Raw genomic sequence first — 21,714 nt, forward strand, 5'->3', positions numbered from 1 at the left:
AAATGCGGCCGCCGTGGCCGGGATTCGATCTCGCGACCTCGTGCTCAGTAGCCCAACACCATAGCCACTGAGCAACCACGGCGGGTTCAAGAAAGCAAGACAGATGACGATTATTGTTCGCCCTTAAAACTGTTTACACTATTTGGGTTGTATTTTGTCCCCAAACAATAATCGACGTCTGTCTTGCCAGCATTTCCTTTAACGCTGCGAGCCCGGTATTTCCTATATAGTCACGAACGTCTTGCGTGTTATCAACTTGACACAGCATTCTCGACAGGAAAGTAGCGAGCGACGAGCGACAGGAAACGCAAGCAAGGCAGATGACTATTGTTACGGGACGAGCATACAAAACAAAGGGTGCAAGTGTTTTTAGAGTGAAGATAAAACAAGACAACTGGAGCGCCTTGACACATTTTTCCCCTTTTTCTAGTTTGCTGGCATTCTCCTAGCATGATCAAAAGGTACATTACACAGTGTGCCTAAAAGAGAAAAGTACGAAAAAGACAGAACATGCAACAAATAGCAGCACATGGGAAGATTTCATTATGAAATTGGCTACGTTTGCAAACGTCAGAAGCGCTATAGTTATAAATAAATCACCTGCAATACGCGTAGTGTTCATTGGGAACATTCGTGCTCGTTTAACAAAGTCTGCATTGCAAGCCTTGGAAGCATTGAGGTCATTCTACTTTGACGGCTTTAAAGCTTCGAGCCCAAGTACCAGGATGGATGGATGCTATGAGCGTCCCCTTTGGAATGGGGCGGTGGGTTGCGCCACCAAGCTCTTGCTATTATACTGCCTAATGTCCTATATATACCTAGGTTAAACAAGGAAAAAAAAAAACGCCATGAACTCCCACAACCAAATTTTCTGATCCCCTATTGGGAACTTTGCTTTTGTACGTCTCCGTTTTTTGTTGTTTCCCTACTTTTCTTCCACCAATCCTCAAATCGCCTCTTACTAATCCCTATTTCAGACATGTTTACTTTTCCACTGCTCTCGCTGAACACAAGGGCTTCAAGGAGGCCAGTTGTGCCTAAATCGACAGCTGGGCAGACATCTTCACATTCTAATAAAACATGCTCCACAGTTTCCCTACCTTTACCGCAGCAAGCACACGCTTCTTCTTCCTTCTTATATCTCGCTTTATAGGTGCGTGTTCTAAGGCATCCCGATCTCGCTTCGAAAAGTAATGAGCTTCCCTTTGAGTTATCATAAATTGTTTCTTTCCTGATTTCGTTTTTTCCTCTTAAGTAGTTACTCATGGCAGGTTTCTTTTCCATTGGCGCCACCCATGAGATTTCAGCCTCTGACTTTCCGCTGACGTTCTTTGCTGCTGTGTTGCCCACCTTATAGGCCGTATACTTGCTGGTAAGCTTCCTAGTTATTTTCCTCCACTGTGAATCAATGTTTTTCCTGTACAAATACCTCAACACTCTCCCAGCCCATTTACTTCCTTCCATATTCCTCAGTCGTTCTTCCTACTCAATTTTACTGCGAGCTTCCCTCACTTCAAAACTGGTTCAGCCCATATCACCTTGCACAGCTTCATTTGTAGCCTTCCCGTGAGCGCCCAATGCGAGGCGTCCCACTGACCTTTGGTTCCCTTCGAGTCCTGATTGTACCCCTGATTTAAAGCAAACAACCGTATTTACAAAAGTAAGTCCTGGAACCATTACCCCTTTCCACATACCTCGGAGCACCTCGTACCTATTGTATCCCCATAGCGCTCTGGAGAAAAAAAAAATAATTATCGCTACATTTTCACATGTTGCCAGTGCAAACATAACAAAAACGCAACGCGGCTAACTCTATAGGTGCACAACGCTTTCTGGGGCGTAAGCATGAGGCAAGCGAACCTACCACCAAGCTTCCCGGTAGACTGCTCAACCGCCATCTTGATCGGACAGAGCAAAAGTGGCCGGCAACGTTCGGCGCCGTCCTCGCGAAGCTGGATTCTTTGCCGGCTTCGTCAGAACAGGAAATGGATTTTAATTTTGACGCTGTAAGCTCTGCTGCATGTTTTGGCGTCTATAATGCGAGCGCAGCAACACATCCAATGACGTAATCGAACGGCTGCCAAGATGCAACGCTGTACGTCGTCTGTTTCAATAGCGGTATCCCCTGAAAAGCGCGCCTTTATATATATATATATATATATATATATATATATGCGTTTAGATGTGGCGACCGAGCAAAATTGGATTCATCTATATATATTTCTGTTTTCTCTCATTAATTTTCTCTTTTCGTTATGTGCACTATGCTGCATATATTACACTAAATGTGCCACTCCCAAGCCGGTGGTGGAAGAAGGGGAGGACGCGACCAATAGATGAGAGGGTGCCACCTCTGAAGAGTACGTCATTATATGACGAGCTAATCGAGGAACTGCAGAATGCTTCTACTTGCTAAATAAATGTAAAATATAAATAAAATATTATACGGCAAGCTTTAAAGCATAAACGTACGGTGCCGGGCGTTTACGCAATGCAGAAGTAATTTAATAATGTCATTCTTTTTCATTCTCAGCCGACAGGCAGTATCACAAGCTTGGCAGAGCGCAGCGCTATGTCGTTTGCTACCAGGAGCTCGCACGATGCACGCAACAGGAACGCACTGCCAGCATTTCTGAAGTAGCGAACGCGACAAAACCATGAACTGATTCTTAGGGACACCTTTACCAGCCGACTATATCAATTTTCCTTCTTTTGTCGTCCTTCGCCATATCAGCTCGGACATGACTCGCTCGCCGGCGCGCTGCCGCTATCCCTGCGATCTGCCCCACGGCGCTCCACGTGATGGAAACAATGGAACTTCAAATCGAACATTACGACATACGGGCCCTGCATTGCCTGCGCGAAGTAAAATCGAAGAGTGTGGCGCTGAAGGTGCGCGCTGTGCCGTGGAATTGAGGAACTAAGTGCGGCACTCCCGAACAATAGAAAAAAGGGCAGCAAAATAAGAGATCTCCACAATACCTTCGCGTCATGACTGTATAGTTTTACCAGCCCAACGAAGGAAGCGTTGGTCCAGCCTAGGTTGAACCCTTCTGATAGCTGAACGGCGATCTGCAAGCTATTCACGCAGGCGATAGCACTGGGAATTCGGTCTCACCATGCAAATCTCTCCTTGGCATTGGCTTTGAAGCAGAGGTCACGGGAAAGCTGACCCAGCCCTTCTACCGGCCAACACAGTAATTGCGAGAGCAACTTTGTGGACAGTGTCAGCAGCAGAGATCTAGGCCATTCCGATGAATGCTTCGCTTCCGACCGACCTCTGGGAGCTGCAGGCCGGTGGCGATGAACCGCAGTTTGCAATTCCTTCCTCTGCGTGGAACGACCACTGGTACGCTTGCACCCGAGTCTCCTCCAATTGATAGCGTAGCCTGCAAAAGGCCTACTTAGAAAGCCGGCAGGGGCGGTGCAACTCATTATCCGTCATTTCTTCGAACGCCTATCGCACTTCCAGCCGTAGCCGACACCGAAAGAGCAACGCCAAGCAGACGACAAAGGCAAGTAATAGCCTCCGAAGCAACCAACGCACGCGCGCGCGACCAGGGTCGCAAGCCAACAGCCAAGCCACAGCAACGGAACCCAAAGCAGACTACCCCTTCACCGGTTCCACTCTTGGCCAAAGACGGGTTCGCTTTGGGAATGATTGACAGATGCGTGACGTGATCGTAATTTGCGGTGCCGCCCCGCTGTCTCTGACGGCCTCTGACGCAAGCAAAATTTTGACCAAACGAAAAATTTTGACCAATCAGATGAGGCCAAGTGAACCGGTTTCCTTCCGAGCCGTTATAAGATTCGGTCCCAGTTTTTTAGAATGCAATACCTACTCACCCAATCCTCAACCCTAGTGAACACCTTTCGATAGTACCTAAAGCGTAAGCACAGCGGACAAGCCATTTGCACTGAAGAAGAACGGCAGATTGGGCGAGTTGGTGGTTTTCCATGGATAATGTTTAAAAACAGCGCAGTGCGTCCTCCTTTCTTTAGAATAAAAACAGGAACAGCGCACCGCAGGACAGAGCGCTGACTAGCAACCGAATGCTTTATTTGCAGAAGCAGCATGTGAAGACGTCATTGAATGTGACATAAAGAACAGAAAAAGAGGGATAAGAAGGATAAGCGTCAGCCACGGAGATAATCCAGTTCTTTTGTTGAGAGCGTGCGGGGGACGCAGAACTGACGCACGCGTCGCCACTTTTGAATATGCAAAATTCCTCAAACATTTCCCGCGCACGCTTTTCGCTATATCTACCAATTATTTCGCACTTTTTAAAGATCGGGGTGCAACCACACGTGTTACAGTGGGCAGCCAGATGACTGTACGGGTTTCCTTTTAGTGACCCACGCACCCGATCTTTAAGAAGTGCGGAATAATTGGCAGATATAGTGAAATACGTGCGCGGGAAATGTTTGAGGCATTTTGCATATTCTAAAGTGGCGACGCGTGCGTCAGTTCTGCGTCCCCCGCACGCTCTCAACAAAAGAACTGGATTATCTCCGTGGCTGACGCTTATCCCTCTTTTTCTGTTCTTTACGTCACACTCAATGATGTCTTTACATGCTGCTTCTGCAAATAAAGCATTCGGTTGCTAGTCATGCAGCGCTCTCTCCTGCGGTGCGCTGTTCCTGTTTTTATTCTAGAGATGAATCAACCAGCCCCATTGAACACACTGTCCTCCTTTCTGTTGTCCGGTGTAAGTTTTTAGCGCTGTTTTGAAACATTATGGAAAAGCCATTTGCGACGGCTGCCTGTCTGCACGAGCGCCTTCGAAGTCAAAGTTTATTGGACAACAGGGCATAAATAGGCTTGACAGAGTCTGTACCCCCACTAAAGAAAAAAAAAAAAAGAAAGAATTACATTAGCAACATGAACGATAGCTGCATTTACACAATGACTACATAGCGCAACGAAAGTACATGCACAAGTACAGAAAGTACAAGACGCATGGTTACCACGGCTAGATATTTCCGCTTCGGCTAGGTTAGGTCGAACACCGGCGAATGGTAATTCGTTGGCTCCGAGGTGCTTCATGAACGGTACCATAAAAAACAGTTGGTGAAAAGGGCGCACGGATGTACTAGACATGCTGACGCACAAAAGATATCGACTGCCAAGAGCCATGGATACGGCACGCAAACAAAAGACGCAATCGGACCGGGGGAGAAAACGGTTGCTGCGTACGAAAAATCAATCGAAACGGCCTGGCATCCGGAGGAAAACTAATTCTAATCAAGAGTCGTGTCGCCCGCGTGCGCGTCAATGCGTTTAACGGTGCCCACTGATCCGATAAAACACACAAACCCATCGCGTCTCGCGTATACTACACAGCTGTTGCAGTCGCCACTGCGATGTTTGGATCCATGCGGTGTTTGCATGAACGACTCGCATTAATCCAGGCGAGGGTCGCGTCTTATACCTCCTGGCGAACTAACTTCGCTTCGAAGCGAGCCGTTGACATGGCGTCGACATATAACGGACGGAGCCTGGCTTTACCCGTCTGAACTGTACGCTTGACAATTTATCGTAAGAATGATGTTTCTTCATTGCCCGTGCCTTCACACGCGCATCGAAACAGGGATCAAGGTGGCACAATTTAATATATTGTACTGCACATTGCGCGCGTGCGTGTGTGCGTGCCTGCGACTTACCGTGGCGGGTAAAAATGCTCACCAATGACAGAGTAAACGAAGCTTAGGCCTATATAGCTCTCAGGGAATGACACAAACGCTGTTACCTGCATGCCGTACACACGGGTTGCAGAAGGAAACATTCCTTGCCAAGCAAGGTAGGAAAGAGCTTAGAAGCATCTAAAATTCGTGACGGACGTTCCATCGCACAATGCCAATATACGTCATAGATATAGCATACAACCACTCTCAGCAACTGGGAATCCAACAATCCGGGGAGCACATCGAAGGTCCCAGAGCGAAGCTACGTAGAACGCACTACGCGACAGTCAATGCGAGCGTGAGCGCCTCGACGTGGCGAATAGGCTCGCTTAAATCTTCTTAAGGAACGACATTTTTGTGAAATACACTTGGACAGCCTGTGCTTTTCATTAAACTCACAAAGTCAGAACAGCATTCTACATCAAAGAAAATTAAGACGACTTGTCTACATTTACTTCTGGCCATGGAAAGTGTATTGGTACAAAGAAAACGGTGAAATAAGATACAGTAAGAACTAATATGTAAGGCAATTACTTAATTAGTAACTGCTTTACTGAACTTTCCACAACTTAATACTTCCTGCAGCAAAACAAAAACGCTAGTATGGGCCCCTACATTGGGCTCACAGCGCTTAAATCAAGGTGTTTAGGCATAAAATTCACCGTATCAAAAATGACATGTTCGTCTTTGCGAGGTACACTCCCTACCGCACGTCAGGGAACAGCACATAACAGGCACAGAAGCGCCACAACCAAATGTTAAGAGAAAACGAGGCAATAGAACTGTTTCCATTCTTCACACATACGTAATACATGCGCACTTACATCGCGACCTTATCCATTCTTCTTTCGCTTTCTCTGGAAGTAGAACCATCATGCAATGATGCCCACCTCATCAGAATGTAAATGAATTGACGTTTCATTAATACCGCTATCACATGTGCACTTCAGATCGCGATCGGGGCCAATCCGGATTGGATTTCTTGATCGCGATCATCAACAACGGTCGCTCCTACACGGTCCCACGATCCGAATCGAGTTATTATCGACTGCTGATCGTCTACAACTCTCAGAACTCCACGCAATGCCTTGGTCACCTGGGCTACAAATTCAGATGTGCAAAATATGGTTAACTTTGGAGAATACTTTAATTTTACAGCTTACTATTACTGATAAAAAGGTTTTAAACTTGTTTTTTTTTTGTATTATTATTGAGCTGCCTTCACTTTTTGTTTTTAGGGTTTTCAGAATATAATTCGCTTGAGGACACATGCGTCAGCCTGCGATCACGATCGAGAAACATGATCGCGAATCACGGACCGCGATCACGATCCGACAGTGACCGTGCAGCAGAAGTTGATCCGGACCAAGATCAATCCGGATCGGGCCCGATCGCAATCGAAAGTGACCGTGTGACACCGGCATAACACACGTAAGGCTTTTTTTTTTTTTTCGTGTAAAATACATTTAGCAGTTTTGGCGCTGTTTGATCACTGCATGTCCCTAGAATCTTGGCACGCGAAAAGCGAAGGTGGATCATTTAAGCGCACTTTCTATTGCTGTGCAAGAGGCGCACCATCACATTTAAATCGTTCGAGCGCTTCTTCTTGATAACAAGTTGGCCTATACATGCCCCCCCCCCCCCCCCCCAAAAAAAAAAAAAAAAAAAGTGTCGGTCGGCTTTGGCATGCCCAAAGCCTCAACAGCTGTTTGAATTTATATCAACAGCAAGCATCCCGACTATTCTTGTTAATTATAATCTAGTGTGACAGGGCCGCCACGAGCACGGTGTTTTTTTTTTTTTTTCTTTTTCGGGTTATGTTGGCCAAGTTCTTTCCGTGACCAAGCAATCTTGAACGCACTACTGTTCACACAGCCAAGAATGTAAGTATAAGCTCAGCGGCTAGTAATTTTTTTTCGGCATTCATTTTCGACAAGAAAATCAAACCGAACAACCAAGCTTTCCTTCAAAACCAACAGAGACGGCGAGTCGTGCCAACAAGGGCGTTGGTTAAACGCCTTCTGAACTCATCTGGCCTGCTTCGAAAGTTGCAAGCACGTACACAGCCGACTGTACCGCACAGTCGCTTCTGTCTTTTGACAGCATGTGGCTCGCTCTGGCGCAGTTCCAAAATTTTTGCCCACGGAGACCACTATAATTATCAGGAAACGCACAATTTTACCAAAAGGTCACACACCCGCATAATATAACTCACGAAAGGTTAGAGGACACCTGATGAAGAGCCACGACTCGATCCTAACTTCGAGTTGGCTGGAGGAGGCGCCAGCGCGCGCCGAAATGAGAAAGAAAGGTGCGCCCCTGCATTTCGCTTTCCTGACCACGTCGCGCGAGCGGACATGGTTAAAAAAAAAGAAGAAAAGGACTGCACATCTTGGCCGTAAACGTCATACGCATAACTGGGAGGGCCGGAATTGAGACGCTGCAGCGACGTAAATGGGATATTTCGGCAGTGCGAACGTTCATGCAAACTCGTACGACGCCGAAATACATCGCAAGGTCATTTCACGGAGATGAAATGACTACTTAGCAGTCTGACGGTCATATAATGGCTATGCAAACAATGGCAGAAACGAAATTAGGCGTCGTTCATTACGCTGTCGTCGGCGAATGCAGCAGCGACTTTATGCTGTCGGTGTGCGCATTTCCCCAAAACTGGTCAACAGCCTCTGTCCGGAGCGTCAAATCGCCAGGCGCGCGAAGAGCGAGAAAGAAGGGATGCCGATGGGAAGCTACGCTTCACGAAGCCGTCCAAAGAAATAGGTGCATCGGTACCGCGAACAGTACGACTATAACGAAGACGGCGGCCAATGACGCACGTTGTTACAAAATGATGCTTTCAGATTCCAGTAGCTATGCGATTTAGCTGGCAATATGGCTAAGCGTCGAAGCCACGCAGGTAGCCGCAGTTTGTGGCAAGGAGGGGAGGTGGTGTGTGTGTGAAGGAAGCGAACACAAGCGCCCGTCTCCGTGTTCGTGCGTCTATAACGTGCTGTTTCCACACCCCTCGAGGGGCGAAAGTTTATTTTTGGGGCACTCGAACACCGACACAAAACAAATGAGGACGCAGCGTGCATCAAATTCAAAAGGAAAAAGGAAAGAAGGGAAAAGAGAGAGAAAAGGCCTTTTCCGTCACTCACAGAGTCGTCCGAAGCTGCAGCTGAGTCGCCGCCGAAGCCGCTGGATCCGACTGAGTCCAGAACTCCGGTCCTTGAGAGCGCCGCCGTCTGCGACGGAAGGAGAGATACGCAGGTGTTGAACGAGGCCGGCGCGCAAACCAACGACGTGCGCGCGCGCGCGCGGCGCATCGGGGTACGAGGGTGCACACTCGCCTTCAGCAGCACGCACACGCCGCACCACAGTGCATAATGCAGAGGCGACGTTTCGCCACTGCTGACGGACTAAAATCTGCTCTCTTCGCCGAAGACACGCGCGCACACACCTAGAGAGAGGGAAGCGTGCTCGAACGCGTACTCCACAATGTTGCACGTGCCGAGAGCTCAGAGGAGTTCCGCGCAGCGCGGCGGCGAGGCCGCGTACGACCGCGTGGAGAGAGAGACCTCGAAAAGCGTATCACTCCGCCAGGCTGCGCATTGCAATACAGTCAGCCTCAGTAGCGAAATGAAGTGACGTCTGCCGACCCGTCAGGGGCAATGCAATGTGCTGGGCCCCATCGCACAGCCAGAATAACAACGTAAAACAATACCACAAAAACGGCGGAAAGGAGGGAACGTGCCGAGCAGCAGCAGCGGGCATGCTAAATTTCAATTAAGATAAACGGAACAGGAAAAACTGGCACCCAAACAAGCGCACGTTTGCTGCTATAGCTGTCAAACTGTCGCAGGACAATGCTACGGGTGTCGGGGTAGCCTTCAGCTCCAGTTTCCCGTATTTTGTGGCCATCGGTATAACAATAGAGGGGCGCGATGTTTGCGCTTCGAAAGTCAAGTTTACATGCCAGGCTCACAACTGTTCTGTGTTCGTGTAAATATTAAGATAAGAGCACATCAGTGTGTAATTTGCATATTAAAAAAAAGACGCACAGCATATTGACAAACGTATTCAAACACGCATAAAACAATTTTTTTTCACCACGTCAAAAACACGCCATACACATTCAAAGGCACTAATTACCGCAAATGTTTAAACTGAAAGTCGAGTCAAGCCAAACGCAGTACTTTTGAAGTTTCGAGTTCCATACTCAACCCTTGCCCATAATGGGAGAGGCTCAACGAAGTAGACTTGTTCGACGTATCGACGTGTTTTTAGTTTTTCTGTGGCAGATTTGATTACGTCTTTTTTTTTTTAATGCATCGCAATGCCTCTCTAGCCGTTCTTTGATTTCACAGGAAATTACAGAGCACCCAGCACTTGGCTATAAGAAGCAATTGAAACCAAGTTAGCCCAAGCCTATTTGAGTGCACCGAGGTACACTCAAATAGCCTTACCCGCGAGAATCAAATAGCCGGATCCCAGGTATCGACGCCACAGGACTCCTCCCTGTATATAGCTCTCGTCACAGACCCGGGTCGAGCATAGTCTGCAGGAGTCGAGAGACGACGTATCCAAGGCACCAACGGCGTAGCGCTACACTACACCCGCAGCGCTGTCCCGAAGCTACACAGCGAGAAAGAGGCGGCAAGCGCACGAGCATGCATAACCCGATTAGGTGCGCCTCACACGGGCAACGCCGCACGCGCAACCTAATTATTCAATGAACTAAGTGGCGGCGCCGCACCTCTTCGCAATAATGGCGGCTGCTGTCGCTCGAGAGACGGCTGGGCACAAAGGCAGAAGAAAAAAAATCAACAGGGCGCATTGTGGTGCGGTGGACACGAGCTCGGCTCGATATTACATCGCCTTACACGATCGGGCCACTGCGAGAAAGGGGTGCGCACCCGGAACTGAACTCAGCTGTTGAAGCGCGATGAACAGCCAAGCACAGTGAAACGCAAGTCGGGGATAAAGTGGGAGTCTATTCCGCTTTATTACTTTCCTTGTTCTTTTTTCTTTTTTTTGTATAGGACCCTGCATTAATTACTGATGCCGACATCTGCCAGCCGCGCAGTCGTAATACACACAAAGCGAAAAGAACGAGCGCGGACTCCGAGCGCCACAGGCGGAGTCAGTCTTGGCAGGCTTAACCTGAGGTGCGAGAAAGGCTGCCTATGCTATACTTTCTATAGTCCGAATTATAAAGTATGTAGGAACACCGTCCAGTTAAGGGTCTACACAAACAAGTTCGCATTCCACGCACTTATTCGTTTTCCTACCGCCCTTCCCAAAGTCGCCCGGTGACTCCTGACCGCTTAAAACAACTGCAGAATCGAAGTGATAACACACACACACACACACACACACACACACACATATATATATATATATATATATATATATATATATATATATATATATATATATATATATATATATATATATATAGAGAGAGAGAGAGAGAGAGAGGGGGGGGGGCAGCAGACCGCCGAGGACAAGCACGAATACCAAGCATGTGAGTGGCACTGTACCACGTTACTGCTGTTTAATGTATTACTTATCTCTGCTGGCAAAATTTCATTGCTCCATTTATTGTTTCAATATGCCATCTTTTCGAATCCACGTACAGCGTCCAATCAAAAGAACTGCTGCGCTGCTTATCACCGCTGGCCTGTTTTGAACACGCTAAGAAAACACCTGTCGCGCCGTGTACTCTCGCAAAGGTCGAAAAGGACGAGCAGCGCGCCAGGCCAGGGGCACTGAGAGCAGCGAAAACGCTGCAACCGGGACGCCAGGCTGCGCAGCCGTGAAGGCCCCAAGTATGCGTACAAATCGGGAGAAAGTGCTACGTCGCGCCATATTTCGGCACAGTTGCGGAAACAAATGAAATAATGAATTGTGTTGCATTAAAAAGAAAATGTCAAGTTACACTGACTGTTGGGAGCACAGCGCGTATTTTCTAACATTACATTCCATTTTCTATTTTCTTAAGCGTCGAGTCTATATAGAGAGCTGATCGTAGCGATAGCGGCGGTGTGGTGGCATGCGAGTCCCGTATGGTCTAACAACGAAACGGGGGGAAGAATGAAAAAAAAACGTACGTAATACAATAGGGCTCCAGACCATTACTAATAATTGATTCTTCAAAAAAAAAAAAAAAAAAAAAAACTGCGACGAATTAAACACAAAATGTCCGACGATCGTCGTGTAACAGCACTTCTCTCTCAACTATTTGCGGGGCCTTTTTAAGCATGAGCCGTAGCCTTCGATCGCTTACACAGCAGAATTAACTGTGTACGTCATAATCGTAATTTATTAAATTAACATTCGTAGTTAAATATACGCCAGTGTTGCGTATATCGCGCAAATGGCAAGCAAAGCGCGATGTACAAAAAAAAAAAAGGCTACTGCCTTCAAGGCATCCTTTGCGTCAAGTTCTTGTAATAACTGTATAAAAACAAAATAACTTCCCACACAGTGCATATCTATCCCTTCGAAACAATGCCGCACGACGAGTAAAAATTCAGAATTTCTAAGTATACATAAAATTTAAAGATATATTACAACGAATTGTACTTATTCGCTAACCTTGAATAAATTTTAAAAAATCCCCATTCTTGCGATGACGGTAAACAATTACCGAAAGTATATCCCCCACTTCTTCGCCACAGACTGACCCATAAATACGTCCCTGGGAATAGGAATAATTTCGACCACCTGGGAGCATACTTAACGTGCATACGGAGCACGCGCACACACACACACAGGACCGTTACTGCGCCCCATTCCCATCTCAATACAGCAGCAGCCGCCGGGATTCAATCGATTGATTCTGCAGGAGGACTTAATTGTCGTTGGGCTAGTTGCTGTTTGCTTTTAACAACACATTGCAGCGCGAAGGCACTGTAGCAAAGAAGACACACAGACGCCTGCGACGTGTATTTGTGTGTCTTCTTTGTGATTGTGCCTTCGCGCTACAATATGTCGTTAATCGATCGATTCGCGCTATGGGGCTCAGAGACGCCGTGTAGCGAAGGGCTCCAAACAAATTTTAACTGCCTGGGGGATCTTGAGTGTGCAATTAAATCAAACTACCCCAGCACTTTTTCCCATAGAAATGCGGTAACCATGGCCGGGAATCGAAATCGCACCCTCGCGCTCTACAGAAATACACCACTTAAAATGCGGGGATTATTAGAACTTGAAACAAGTACAAGCTGCAACTCCACCAATGAAAGCAAGAAAGGCTGTGTTGCCCGAGTACACAAAGAAAACAGCTAAGATAGCTTCCGGAGCAACAAAACCAAAACATCAGAATACCGAATTATCTACAAATGATTTACTGCACACAAAAAAAAAAAAGACATCCCGAAGCTGCAAACGCTAATTTAAATTGATATTAAAGAGGAAAACTAAGCTGGATCCAATGCTAAGCTGGGTTACTAATATCGCGTTCAGCTACAACAACGCGAAAGCGTGTGGCAAAGCGGTCACGCGTTGCAGCTCATACGGAGTAGTGTCATTACAGGGTGCTTCAGCGAACTTTTGCCTGTAGCAGGTAGCAAAATTCTAGTCGATGAGCTAGTCTACTCGAAGAGGCGAACGTCACTTGCACAAACTATAGAAATGTATATTCGACTAATTGACAAAAATAACTTATTAACTTTTAAATAATTACAGTATGGTACACATTGCAATTTACAAATTCAAACGGATGAGACTGCAAGGCATACCCACTTGAAAAAGAATTGTGTGGATGACCCCACTTACCAGATATGCGCCGCCAAACTTGCAGTAAAAATGCACTGCCGTTCCACTTACTTTCTTAACAAAACGTCGTTTTATGCGTTGAAGCACATATGTAAACTGGAACGTCAACGCATTTATCCGCAAAGTTCGGCAATTAATATCCCGAAGCTGGAGTCATGCTGAGAATTCGTTCCAAGTGGATCCGCCTTGCAGCGCCACAGAGTGCACGAAAACAGGACTAACCAAAAAGTGCCCTTAGTTTAGGCACGTTCTCGTTGCCCCGTCGATGGGGCTCACTGTTACAGCGAGCTCAGGAGAGTGACAGCCAATAATGAACAATATTACCGCCACGGTGCGCAGCGTGCTGTCCTGGTAGATAGGAAGGCGCAGCCTCAGTTCGCGCTGACCGGGCTTATCGGAACCGAGCCGCATCACTTATGCACTTCACACGCGGAGGCGGCAACGCGAACCGGCTCTGACGCACCACCTCCCCTCGCGCGCGACCACATGAAAGGTCCGCGTCGCCCGAGGCAAAAGCCAGATGAGACGGCTACTGCAAGGGAAGTGCGGTAAAGAAACGCAGCACTTCCGATGCCGCACCGGCAACTGCCTTGGAAATTCGAGATGGGGTTTCCGTTCCTTTCCTGTCGCCTACGGCGGTATTGTGCGTTGCCCCAGTACACCAGTACTCGGATAGAGAGAGCAGAAAAAAAATCCCTCCCATGCGGCGGACCCGTGCGATGTCTGGTTTGGTTCTCCACAGACTTCACAGGCGCCAGAGAAGCGCTGTTCGCCGACCAGCTCCGATTGCCACAGGCGGCCGCAAGCCCTGTTCGCATCCGAGCCACGCGACGCGCGCGGTACTCCGCCCTTTCCAATGACATCCGTCTCCGCATGGCGAAACAATCACAGCCATATGTGCAGCTACGTTATGTCTAACAGCTGACAAGCAGTCTCGTAGTGCCTACACACCACCTCCGGCAAATTGATGCAAGCTTCAGGGGTGGGTCGCGCGCCGGCGTTCAGGCTGTGAGAGACCTACCCAGTATGAAAAAACAGCTGCAAAATGTAAAATTGACCTTTTTTGAGTCCTTGGAAAGCAGGCGGCGTACGCATACGGGTCTCAAAAAAGATCCGAGGACAAGTTTTCGAATTACTATACTAAATATTCTTCTGTGCCACGGAAGATTCAAACGGTGTACAAATTAGTAGGTTTCCATTGAAAAGGAAGAGAGCTAATGCTGCCTGTTTCACAGCGGCAAAGAGCATGAGTTCAGCGTATATACGCCTCGCGAGGATTGTGAGCGAGCGACTAATTGCGTAACAAGTAGACGGGAAAATTAAACCGCAGGACCAATACTCCATCCTGTGATATTAGGTGCCGAAACCACGATACGATTATGAGGTACGCCGTAGTAAGGGACTCCGGATTAATTTCGACCACTTAGGGCGCTTTGGCGTGCACATAATTTGGAAGTACACGGTTGTTCCCGCATTTTGGCCCCCATCGAAATGCGGCCGCCACGGCCAGGATCTAAAGCAGAGCTACGCCACTGCCATTGAGCTACCGTGGCGGGTCCGCAAGACTGAGCTGAGACGCGCAGTTTCACGGACTGCGTGTAGCCTAGAATTTGCGCAGATCCGCTCTGGAAGCACAACCGTCGCCCGGGTGTTCCTCTTGGCAGCTTTTCGACCCCGAATACTGTCAGCATCGTAATTAGACATGGCCGCTGAACTAAAGATATTCACTGAAAAGGTATCGGGAAGTGTTACCGACGTATTCGGCCCACCTTCTTCCAGCGGTGAATCACGTCGATGCTCTGTCGCTCCATGCACACAACGACAAACACGCAAAGCCGAAGTCTCAGTAAGAAGGCGTTCCCATTTACCAGATTCCCTTGCCGCATAATTGCAGTCAAGCAGCTCGTCCCTGCTGTCTACACATAAACGGCCACGCCGCCGACCAACAAATGGGACCTCACGCAGACTAAGTAAATTTCGATCCCCAGCGTCAAGCCACAGCGCGGATAATTCTCGGGAACATGGAGTCGCAGTTCGGAAACACGCGTTCGATACGCGAGTATTGCTGTCGGCCCGCGATATGAAGCATGCCACACACTCCTCGGAGAGCGAGCAGGACGCCTGCCGGAGGAGAGGGCACGCGCAGAAGAGCAGCTTCCCTGCTTAGGGGCCCAGAGACCCGTCTCTCCCTCTCACAGACCCACAAGGGGTCCAACCCAAGGGTGTGGGCTCCGGACACGGGGCTTATCGCGACCGGCCAGGCAGCCGCGGTTAACGCCATCGATCACGGGATCGATGACGAATCGGTCGATGGCCCGCCGCCCTGCACACGCACACTGTGTGCCGAGGCATTAGGCATGCGGAGTTCGGCAGGGATGGACAAACATTACCGAGAGCGCAGAGAAACTGGACGGCACCAATCAATCAGAGCGCGGCGGATGCGACAGCTTCTCGAGGCGAGACGTAGCAAGGGCCACAAAATAAACACGCTCGACAGCCGCCTTTCCCACATACGGAATTTTCGAAACGAATGGGGGCTTGAAAATTCCTCCACGTAAGCGTTTCACCATTCTGCCGCATTCTTCGAATTATTCATAATGGTAACAGCGCGAACAAAACGACGACGGAGCGAAAAGACACAGAACGAGCGCTGACTCAAAACTAAGTTTACTGAAACACACACACCAAGGAATATATAGGCGACACAGGCGATCACATGGCCAAGCGATGAACGCACAACCAGGCCACGTGGATACAGGGCATCTGTTACCGTATCGAGCTGTTTAGGTAAATTACTTCCTGCTGAGAAAGCCCGATCGAAGGCTGAATAATGCACCACGTGTCTCTTTAGCTCAATGTGGGCTGCTTCCACGACTAATCTGGTGGATACATCGGTATACGTTTAAACAAACTTGTCTCTTTGAGCAGAGGCTTACACTTATATTGTCGGCAATGGGCAAACACGTGCGCATAATCATTCTTGTCCAAGGACAATTCATGCTCCTTAAGTCCTACATTGATGCATCGGCCGGTATGCCCTACGTTGTTAAGAATGGCCATACGGGGTGGCAACGTGCCAGCTTTCAGCCCGCTGCACGTGTTCCAAGCCCACCAGTCGGGGCGCCCTTCCGAGAGCTGCGGTCGGCAGGCAGCCACGTGGCGCGCGATCAACTCCGGAAATTGGTACTTGGCCGAGCCACCCGGGAGCAGTTCTACGAAGCCCTCTGACGTCGGCACTGAAAGCTGGGCGGTACCGAGAACTGCGGATGACCGGCAGCCACGTGGCGCACGATCAACTCAGGAAATTGGTACTTGGCCGCACCACCCGAGACGAAGCACAGTTCTACGAAGCCCTCGGTCGTCGACTCCGGAGCCTTTGTGTGTATGGGTTCGCACCTGTGTGTTTGCGTGTGTGTGGGCGTAAACGATAGTGCGGGGCGGCGGCAAGTTTACAATGCTTGGACGAACCTTCCCGAGCATTCGTGCTCCGTCCACGACCGAACGATGACGTCGAACTATGACGTCAAGCGGAGAGCTTATAAGCAGCGTTTGCCCGCTGCTAGGGTGTGCTCGTGTCGTGCTCGTTGTCGGGAGCTGAGTGCTCCTTGTCATGCTAGAAATGAACTAGTGAGCTGTGTGCTCGTAAACTGTTTGCTGTATGTTAGTTTTGCGGGCTCCATATGGGAGTCGCCCAAGACTGCCAATGTATGTCATGCTTTAAATGTAAATCCTGCAATTAAATCCTGCTCTACAGCTACGTCTGCCAAATCTTACAACTGAATGGCAGCGGTGAGATCCGACTACGGCTCGTAAATCGGCCTACGACTCGGAGACAGCAACGGCAGCTGACGGACGTTGGCACATGGTGACCGACCGGCATCCTGATCAAGTTGGAGGCGACTTGAGATTGACCACCTCTTGCAACTGACTGGATACGGCGGGGAAGGACTGGTGATATGGTGCTGCTTCAGTGGATAAGCGTTTGGTTTTGGCTGTAAGATTTACCAGGCTTCAATTTCACTGTGTTTTTGGATTTGATTCGCTGGGATCTGTTACTTGTATTTTGATTTAGGTGGGTATCGCAGCAAGTATTGTGTGACAGCAGAGCGAAAGCTTAAAGTAGCGACCATGGTCCTAATGTGTTTGACGAGAGCTGACCTGTTGTGGTTGTGTGAGAAGATCGAGGTAAACGTAGATGAGGACTTGAAGGAATCAGAGATTCGTAAAACCATTCTAGAAAGTAACAATGATTTGAAATTCATAGAACAAATGGGCAAACGAATTCTAAGTAAAAGACAGGAACAGGAATCAATTAAGCAAGAATGCCAAGAGCGCGAGCGAAATCGCCAAGAGCGCGAGCGAAATCGCCAAGAGCGCGAGCGAAAACACCAAGAGCGTGAGCGAAAACGCCAAGAGCGTGAGCAAAAACGGCAGGAGGTTGAAAAAGAAATTGCAGCAGTAAAGAAACAGATACAGGATTTGCAGCAGCTAAACGCAGGAAGTCAACAGCGGCTTGAGAAATCTGTAGGCTGGACGCAGCAAAAGTGTGAAGAAATAGACAGCAGATTTCAGTCGAAAGCCGAGAGAAGTAGTAGTACCTGTGAGAGTAGCAGCACGTTCACAAGTGAACTCGAAGTGCTAGTAGCTAACGAAGCCTTAGTGGCAGCAGAGGCCGGTAAAGGCCAGAGTGAGAGCGACGAGGTGCTGTGCCAACAGAGGACTGTAGAGACAGCTAGGCCAGCTGCGAACAAATTGGCACAGTTACCGCGCGTGTGCGTTGCATCTCATGGTAGCGAGGTCGTTAGCGAGGTACAGAATACTACGGACTTGACAGACGCGAGCACCCATGTCGAGTCAGATCTGCGTGCAAAAGTAATGTGCCAGCTGGACGATGCAGTTGAGAGTAGTTCTCAGGGTGGCGAGCTCCGTAGCTCACGAGAGAACTACTGCATTGTTCAGGGATCGGTGCGGCTCTCCGCCAGTCTAGATAGCCTAGATAGGGATGATTCAGTTGTTAATCATTCGGACTGTGCGCGTGAGACAGCGATCGATACCGACGGGCTGTGTGCAGATGCACAGCGTGAGCTGGGCAATGCAGTAGAGGGCAGTTCGCAAGAGTGCGAGTTGCATAACTCGAGTAAAGCCTGCTGCATTGTTCCAGAGTCGGTTGAGCTGTCCGCCAGTCGAGGCAAAGTGAGAGTAGATTTAAATGTAAATCACTCAGACTGTGCGGGTAAGAGACCGATCCGGGCCGACGAAATGTGTACCGGCCAGCACGAGGCACGAGAAGGCGACATGAAAGTGAGTGTGAAGAGAAAGCGCCGTAAAAAGAAGCGCGGTACAGACTGAAAGACGGTAACTAATGTAGCGCCGCCAAAGACGGCGAGAGACCCAGAAGGGCAGGGCGCGGAGAAAAGACAGGTGCGGTCGTCAGGGACGATGTTGACGCATCAAACACGTTCGAGCCACCGGTCAAAGGGGGACCGAGAAGCTTGTTCTGCACGGACGCGGACAAAGGGCACGGGGCAGTCAAATTCCTCGTCGTTCCGTCGTTCTCTTCGAAGCTCAGCGTGCAGTACAAAGAAGCGCAAGGTCGCAAGACGAGACCAGGTGGGGAGTAGCGACGCGGTCAATCGAGTTCGTGTTGAAAGCGGGGCGCCAGGACGCAAATTGGCAGGGGACTGTAATGCCCCAACCACTGGCACGCGCTGGAAAGCTTCGGCGCGCGCCGAAGGGTCAAATGCGTCAAAGCGTCGGTCGGGAACTCGCTGAAGCGGAACGTCGCGCAGCGATTACGTCTACTGCCGATGCTAGAAGTTTGCCGGCGCGCGGCGAAGCTGCGCCGGCGTGCACCAATGGGAGGCTGCGACGCCTCGCAGGCGTCAACCAATCGGAGGCTGCGGAGCCTCTGGCTGCTAGGACTGTAATGGCCGACCGTGCGGAGACGCCGGCACCAACGATCGTCCGAGTGTTTTGGACGCACGACGCGCGCGACAGTGTTCCTGAAAGACAGTGTTGTAAAAGTAGGCCGACAACGACACGATCAACCGACCGACGACCGTAGGTTGTGGCAGTGCGACGTGGATTCGAAGCGACTTCGAACGACGCCGACTAATCCAACCTGCCCACTGGGTTCCGCCGGGCTCGGTACGATCGTCTGCTAAAACAGCCAACCGAATCACGATTGCCGCAACGTCTGTGCTTGTTGTATGTGCATTTTGTTGTGCTCAAAACGAATGGAAACACGTTTACGAGCTCCGAAGTCTGGATAATCAACACTCGCCTATCGCCGATGTTGTTTACGTTACGCGTAGGCCTAGCGCGTCCATCGAGTTCGTAACTGGCGAGTGAACGAGAAATCTGTCGAAGGAAATGAATTTTCAGGTCCGTTTGGTGCTGCAGTGATTTAAAATATGGCACTCTTGACTTCGTGTGACCTGTGATGTGGTGAATGAACCGTGTGGAAGTTGGGTTGGTCAACCGCGGCGTGTTTCGTGTGGTGTCGGTTGACTCAAGTTTAACGAGGCAAGCTCTGCGCTGTTTCCAGTGGTAAAGATAACTCCCGAAAGCGAACTACACTAGTAGCCGAACTATTGGAAGTACTTACATAATCAGCCGTGCCGCCTGTTTCAGATGACATTGCGCTCTTTTATTCGGCATGTGAATCCAGTTCAGTACAAGTTCACTGTACTCATTCACTCACTTCTTTCAAGTGCGACCGTCTTTTGGGCTAGTTGGGGATAAATCGCTCGTGTAGCAATCAAGAACACTGACGCACTGAAGCATACGTGGCAACGCAGTCATATTTGAGTCAGTGTGTCGTTATAGTTGAGCACTGCAAAAAGAAATTATCTGTTTGCAACGTGTGCCCTGTGTGCAGTGCATAGCAGGACCTGCATCATGCAAGACCTATGCATGTAGCAGCGTATACCATGATTGCTTCGATGCCCGCTTCAGAAGCAGCAAGTACTGAGTCAATGAAACTGTAATTGAATTTTTATCTCACTTTTTGCTTATGGAAAGTGTAGATGGTGTGAGTGCATTGTGGGGAAGGTGAAAAGGTGTCATCAGTGTTTTGTGCAGTCAGTATGCTTAAACTGCTGGAATCCCTTCAGCCTCTACTAAAATGTTTCTTGCTGCGATACTATAAATTGTAGTCAGGACAAAGATGTACTCAAAACCAAGTTACTAATGCATCTGCCCAGAATGTGTTTGATTAACAAGTTAACGCTTCCACAACAACAATATGCCGATGAACAGCATATGTGCTTACAATAAATACATTCCGTAAAGGTGAACGACTGGGCCTACAATATCAAACTTTGTAGTAGCACCGTAAAAAGTGCTGCCATGCGTATCAGCCACAACGAAACTGCTGCACGTCCAACCTTCTTCCTTGGAGGCACTTCTATAAAGACTGTTCGGGCCCTTCTCATTCTGGGTGTAGCATTTAGCTGTTCTCTCAAATTTTCCACATATGTCACCAGCACTGTATGTAAGCACCGGCCCTTTCTTGGGTTTGTGTCCCGTGTGTCCCTTCCCTGATGACCTAAGGTTTTCCGAGCACTCTACACTTCTATCATTCTGTCACGACTTGAGTACTGCTCATCAGTATAGTTCCCGTACCAAACTCGCGAGGCTACAAAACTTCAGCTTGTTTTGTGCCGGACAATACGCACCCTTTACTCCCGTCTTTTCGGTTGTCACAAGCTCATGCCAGCCTTCGAGGATTGCCTCAAACCCCTCAAGTAGCACACCCTGCAATACCAACGCAACATTGCACTAGTCTATACTGCAGGGTGTTTGACGTCTCTCTAAACAGCACTAATCTTTTTTCACTTCGTCTGAACAAGTGGTCAGCACAGCCTGAGCCCTCATCACGCCTGTATGGCCCGACACCACAACTCATGATTATATCTGGCATGCAGAGCTTTCTCTCCACCCCCCTGGCGATTTGGATTCTCCTTCCTTGGAACCAGACTTCATTGGCACTCCTGTGTGTTGTGCACCTGTCGAGTGTGTGCGTGTGTGCTGTGCTGTGTTATTGAGCAAGTGTGTGTGCACGTGGAGGGGAAGGAAGTGTCTTCTGCATCCTGCAAATTCCTGCTTTAGATGGCTGGTTATCAGATTCTCTAACATACAGGCATCAGCCTTCTTTGTAGTCTAGTGTGCCAAGTTACCACTAAGATTATTATTATTATTATTATTATTATTATTATTAGAATCATTACTTTGACCAAATTGATT

At 48.8% G+C, this 21,714-nt stretch overlaps 1 protein-coding gene across 2 annotated transcripts in view; it reads right to left on the bottom strand.

Moving 5' to 3' along the window:
• LOC126545922 (cyclin-dependent kinase 14-like) overlaps window positions 1–21,714 on the bottom strand; it is a 150,778-nt gene that overhangs the window by 79,199 nt on the left and 49,865 nt on the right. For both annotated transcript variants that reach the window (XM_050193971.3, XM_055061371.2), the window contains exon 2: window positions 8,844–8,930. In XM_050193971.3, coding sequence (XP_050049928.1) covers window positions 8,844–8,930 — 87 coding nt within the window. The remainder of the gene's footprint in view (window positions 1–8,843; window positions 8,931–21,714) is intronic.

The sequence above is a fragment of the Dermacentor andersoni genome, chromosome 1 (genome assembly GCF_023375885.2).
Source record: "Dermacentor andersoni chromosome 1, qqDerAnde1_hic_scaffold, whole genome shotgun sequence".
Taxonomy (NCBI): domain Eukaryota; kingdom Metazoa; phylum Arthropoda; class Arachnida; order Ixodida; family Ixodidae; genus Dermacentor; species Dermacentor andersoni.